The sequence below is a fragment of the Panthera uncia genome (genome assembly GCF_023721935.1).
Source record: "Panthera uncia isolate 11264 chromosome B2 unlocalized genomic scaffold, Puncia_PCG_1.0 HiC_scaffold_24, whole genome shotgun sequence".
NCBI classification, from domain to species: Eukaryota; Metazoa; Chordata; class Mammalia; order Carnivora; family Felidae; genus Panthera; species Panthera uncia.
The window spans coordinates 48,080,487-48,086,514 of NW_026057580.1; the positions used below are offsets into that span (position 1 = coordinate 48,080,487).

The window sequence follows — 6,028 nt, forward strand, 5'->3', positions numbered from 1 at the left end:
TTTTTTTAATCCATTCTGATACCCTATGTCTTTTGATCGGAGCACTTAGTCCATTTACATTCAGTGTTGTTATTAAAAGATACGGGTTTAGAGTCGTTGTGTTATCTGTAGATTTCATGCTTGTAGTGATGTCTCTGGTACTTTGTGGTCCTTGCAACATTTTACTCACAGAATCTCCCTTAGGATCTCTTGTAGGGCTGGTTTAGTGGTGATGAATTCCTTCAGGTTTTGTTTGTTTTGGAAAATCTTTATCTCTCCTTCTATTCTCAGTGACAGGCTTGCTGGATAAAGGATTCTCGGCTGCATATTTTTCCTGTTCATCACGTTGAAGATTTCCTGCCATTCCTTTCTGGCACGCCAAGTTTCAGTAGATAGGTCTGCTACTACCCTTATGTGTCTACCTTTGTATGTTAAGTCCTGTTTATCCCTAGCTGCTTTCAGAATTCTCTTTATCCTTGTATTTTGCCAGTTTCACTATGATATGCTGTACAGAAGATCGATTCAAGTTACGTCTGAAAGGAGTTCTCTGTGCCTCTTGGATTTCAATGCCCGTTTCCTTCCCCAGATTGGGGAAGTTCTCAGCTATGATTTGTTCAAGTATACCTTCAGCCCCTTTCTCTCTCTCTCTTTCTTCTGCAATTCCTATGATACGGATGTTGTTCTGTTTTAATTGCATGACCTTGTTCTGTAATTCTCCCCTCGTACTGCTAGATTTTTTTATCTCTCTTTTTCTCAGCTTCCTCTTTTTCCATATTTATACCTTCTAATTCACCTATTCTCCCGTCTGCCTCTTCGTTCCTCCCTGTGGCTGCGTCTGTTTTGTTTTGCACCTAATTTATAGCATTTTTTAACTCATCATGACTATATTTTAGTCCCTTGATCTCTGCAGCAATAGATTCTCTGCTGTCCTCTATGCTTTTTTCAAGCCCAGCAATTAAGTTTATAACTATTATTCTAAATTCTTGTTCAGTTATATTGCTTAAATTGGTTTTGATCAATTTGTTAGCTGTCGCTACTTCCTGGAATCTCTTTTGAGGAGAATTCTTCTATGTCATCATTTTGGCTAGTTTTCTGTCCCTTATGCATAAAAGCTTGTTGTGTGCTCTGCATTGTGAGCCCTGCTATATCACAGGGGGTTCATATACTTTCCAGGGCCTGGCCCTTCAGGAGGTGTTTTTTGTTTTTCGTTTTTTTTTTTTTTTGGAGATTGTTACTTGCTCTCTGTTGTTGTGACTTTGGTTTTTTTATTACCCTGCTTGTAGTGATATATTGGACCCTCCACCAGGTGTGCTTTGATTTGTTACTTGGAGTAGCCCTATGAAGGAATACCAACAGACAAACAGGAGATAGAAACACACAAAGAAATAAAACAAACACAAAAAACTGAAAACAAAAAACCAAAAACACAGACTATAAGTAAAGAAGAGGGTGGAGGCAGTGCTGATGGAAGAGCACATACAAAGAGAGAAATGCCGGGGGTGGGGTGGGGGGGGAGGGAATAAACGTTGTTTAGGCAGAGAGACTAAAAGGCTTAATCCAGAGAGAGAGAAAGGAAATAAAGACGGAGGTGGGGAAAACAAAACGAAGATAAAGTTACCCAACAGAGACACTATATGGTTTGATTATTCCAGAAAGAGAGAAAGGAATGTGAAGAAGGAGGTATAGAACATGTATCAAGAGAAAGGATTAAATATGTCTGTTTAGACAAACCAATAACCAGAGTAACCAGCCTAGAGGAGGGCAAGGATAAGGAGGAGAAATGTGGGGGTGGGGGGGTGGAGAGTATATGTATATATCCAGAATTGACCTAGAGTTAATCCAGGCAGTGCTGCAGCGCTGGTATGGAGAAGCTGTCTGCAGGGCCTGTCCAGTTCCAGTAGAAACACAGTTATCTGGTGTGAAGTGACGTGATTTGGTGTAGTCTGGACCCACCTCCACTATGGGCCCCAGGACTCATCCCTCAGGCCCCACCTTGGTGGTGGGGGGGGGGGGGCGGGAAACAGCAATCCCGTAGTCTCTTCTCCACGGACCTGGACCTGGTGGACTCTGTTTGAGTCATTCTCATTGTGCTGTGGGTGCAGATGGGGCAGCCCTTCTTGGTCCGCCAACTTCCCTGACCCTGCGCTTGGCCAGGATTCAAAGTCCTGCTCCGTGCACTCCGGCACTGGGGAAGCACCTCTCAGTGCAGCCTGATATGTGGTCCTGGCTGGCTTTGTCTGTGCCACCACACTTCAGGGAGGACCGCCTTCTCCTACCACGGACTGCGCCACCAAGCCCGCAGGTTGGGGGGTGGGGGTGGTGGCAGACTAAGGCAGACGCAGGCAGGCTTTGTCTTTTCCCACAGCACTCCAGGGAGGGGGCCACTTTCTCCTGCTGCACACTGTGCCACTGACCTCACCCCTGAGCCCCGGGGTGGCGGACGCAGGCAGGCTTTGTTCTGTTCCACCACACTCCAGGGAGAGGGCTGCTTTCTCCCACTGTGGACAGCGCCCTCCACCTAGCCACTGAGCCCGGGGGTGGAGAACACAGGCAGGCTTTGTACTGTCGCGCAGCCCTCCAGGGAGGGGACTGCTTTCTCCCACTGCGACTGTGTCCCTGGACTACCACTGAACCCAGGGCTGGCTCCCCTCCTTCCCAGGTGCACAAACAGGGAGCCAGCCCCAGTCTGAAGAAAGCCCTGCAGTTAGAGATGGGATCCCTCTCATTCCCAGTTTGGGATCTTTTCTGCTGTCCAGATACGGTCCTGCACTTTCCTAACTGCTTCCTCTTCCCTTTGTCTCTCTGCCGAAGGGGATCCCTACCGTCTGTGTCTACACAGCCTGTTTTATCTACCCCAGTTTGCAATTACCCACCTATCTTTTCTCAAGTTGTCCCATTTTATTCCTGGTAGATTCAGTCTCTTTTCTTCCCAGACTCTGGGGTTCAAAGTCCTCTGGCTTCCGCACTTCTTTGAGAGACGCAGAAGTATGGATCCCCCTACTTCTCCGCCATGTTGGCCCTTCTACAGTAACGCTCTTTGCTCAGAATATGTTTAGTCTTGGCTAATTGTTGAAGAAGTACATATCATTTTATAGTATGTAGAGATGGGGGCAGAGACTCAAGAAATTTCTTGAAATTTTTAGTGTCTTTTATAATTAAGGTTCACTTACAGAGAAATATATGACTGCAACATGCAACTAATGTTTCACTTCCTCCAAATATTTTAAACATATAGTCATACTCCTTCATTTATTCATTCATTTATCAAGTTATGTGCTCAACACTTTCAGATGTAAGAAGGATAGTCGCAAACTACAAAGATATAGGTCTGTCCTCATGGAGCTTATAGCCTAGTAGAGAACCAGATATTAAGCAAATAACTAATACATTGGTGGAATGTAAATGTAAATGAATGGGTGTAATGTAAATAGAGGATGCTGTAAATAAGTATAACAGAGGGTCTGCATTTGGGTAGGAAGGCTTTCTCTCTGAGAAAGTTACATTTAAAACTAGACCTGAAGATTGAGTAGAAGTTGTATAGGAAAAGAGCTGAGGGAAGGCAGACATAACAGTGTGTTTGAAGTACCTGAGGCAGAAAAATTCTTGATTTTTAAGGAACAACAGCAGCAAATCACTATGTCTGGAGTGTTGTGAGAAGGGGAGTGGTGCTAAGATGAAGCCGGAGAGGTCTGCAGGATATCAAGACTAAGTCTATGGGCCTGTGAGGAATTTTAGATTTTATCTGATGTGCATTAGGCAATAATTGAATGGTTTAAATCAGGGACCAACCAGTGGCAATCCATTTTGTTTTAAGAGTCACTGATCTTTGAGGAGAATGGATTTGAAGGGTGCAAGAGTTGGAAGTAAGGAAGTTTATTACAGGCCAGAGATAATGGCCTACTGTGACAACACAGGTTAAAGAGAAGTTAATGGATCTGAGTTATGTTCTGGAAGGAATATCTATAGGACTTGGTGATGGGTTTTTGTACACGGGTGATTCTTTTTTTTACTTTTTTATGTTTATTTTTGAGAGAGGGAGAGAGAACATGAGTGGGGGAGGGGCAGAGAGAGAGGGAGAGAGTCTGAAGCAGGCTCTGTGCTGACAGCAGAGAGCCCGATGTGGGGTTCGAACTCATGAACCATGAGATTATGATATGAGCCAAAGTTGGAAACTTAACCGACTGAGCCACCCAGGCACCCCCACGGTTGATTTTTATTCACATTAGTTCTTTGAAGTCACCATGGACACTGAATTAGTTAATACTGAACCAGTGCAACTAGAGGAAAAACTGTTAGGTTCCTGTGAGCCTCTGGTTACAATATTTTCATCAACTGATCAATATATAACCTTGTTTTATATGTGTTTCTGTTTTAAAGACACCTTACTTAATATATGTTGATTCGTTAGCATTGAACTCAACAGCCAATAGCACTGTAACTCATGCCTAAAGAAATCTTATCTAACATCTGTTTTCTCCTTTAAGGCACATTACAGCTGTCTTGGAATTGAACAATATGCTTGGAGGCCATTTTAAACAGCAAAATCACCACCAAAAAGCCCAAGCATGTGGAAAATGTGGCATTCAACAGATTACATTTGTTTACAGTAGAAGAACTGAAACAAGAAGGCAGAGCATTGTTTTTTTTTGAGCTCAACTGGGAATGTGTGTATTAGGCAACTCAAAATTTTGGCAGCTCTGTATATGTCTGCCTATGATTGTAAAAGTGCTGAGAGTATTGATTTTGAGGTTACAAATACACTTTAGCAAATAGGTAGATTTGTACATACAGAACCCATGAATAATGAGGATCAGCTACAAGGTGAGGGAAGGGAGGCGTTAATCATATCTGTGTTTCTTAATATAAAAAGCTGGGTAGAGTTATTTTTTTCTGAGACAGGAAAAAAGCAGATTTGAGGGAAGGGGATATCAAGAATTTAATTTTGGGTAGGTATAATTAGTTTTTAGTGTCTCTGAGACATCCAAGTGAGCTATGGAGAATAAGCAGTTGCACTGGCAAGTCTGGAACACAGAAAAGAGGTCTGGGCTAGAGAAGTAAACACGGACATCCTTATCACATGAAGTATTTAATCTCATGGGATTAGAAGAAATTGTCAGAAGAGAGCAATCTCATAAAACTATTTTCATTTTCAATGCCTGTTGACTCCATATACCTTAAAGATTACTTTTTTCTGGACAATATACAACTAGAAACCACAGAACCTACATAAAGAAGAACACACAATAATAGATGCAGTATGTTTAGACAAATGGAGGTCAGCTTGTTTAAAAAATAACAAGAGTCAGTCTAGTGTGAATCAGTGTCCTAGAATTTTGTAAGAGTTAAATTAAGCAGACTAGGGTAAGCATAACTTCACTCAAGTGCCCGAATTAGACAAATTAGAATATTTAGGTCCTAGGATTTTGAGTAGAGGCTGTTGTAGCTCCAGGGATTCTGGTGAGCTTGGAAATCTGAAGTCGAGTCACTCGTCTCTTGAGTCAGAACTTTGAGACTTGAAAGGGGCCAATTAATATGATCTCTGTCTAATAAATTTGACCAGACCAAATGGATCAGCAAGGTTCCAGACTCATGTTTTAAATGAATGGCCAGTCTCTCAGGAGTTGAGGTGGTAGGGAGTTTCTCTACCTAGGGAATTCTATTTGGATAGAATTCATGTTGGCAATCCAGGTCAAATGGTGGAGACTCCATTCTCTTTGGATCTTTCTCTTCCTTTTTCCCTTCCTTGGTGTAGAAGTAGTGGGATTGCATCCCTGAAACATGGGTATTATTAGTATGGAAAAAAAACCTTTGTAGGCTGGCTGGCTTGCTGAAACATTGGAAGACAATAGCTTAATTTTAATCTCAAATCTTTTCTTTGTCATATGTGTGTGTGTGTGTATACGTGTATATATACACATATACATGTGTATATATGCTTACACACAGTACACATATGTGTACATCACCTATACATATATACACATATATGTACACATATGTATATGTGTACACATATGTACATACATATGTACACACACATATATACATA

At 42.1% G+C, this 6,028-nt stretch overlaps 1 protein-coding gene across 1 annotated transcript in view; it reads left to right on the top strand.

Moving 5' to 3' along the window:
* CFAP206 (cilia and flagella associated protein 206) overlaps positions 1-3,035 on the top strand; it is a 39,086-nt gene extending 36,051 nt beyond the window's left edge. The window contains exons 13-14 of the mRNA XM_049654644.1: positions 2,082-2,281; positions 2,913-3,035. Coding sequence (XP_049510601.1) covers positions 2,082-2,281; positions 2,913-3,035 — 323 coding nt within the window. The remainder of the gene's footprint in view (positions 1-2,081; positions 2,282-2,912) is intronic.
* The last annotated feature ends 2,993 nt before the right edge of the window (positions 3,036-6,028 follow it).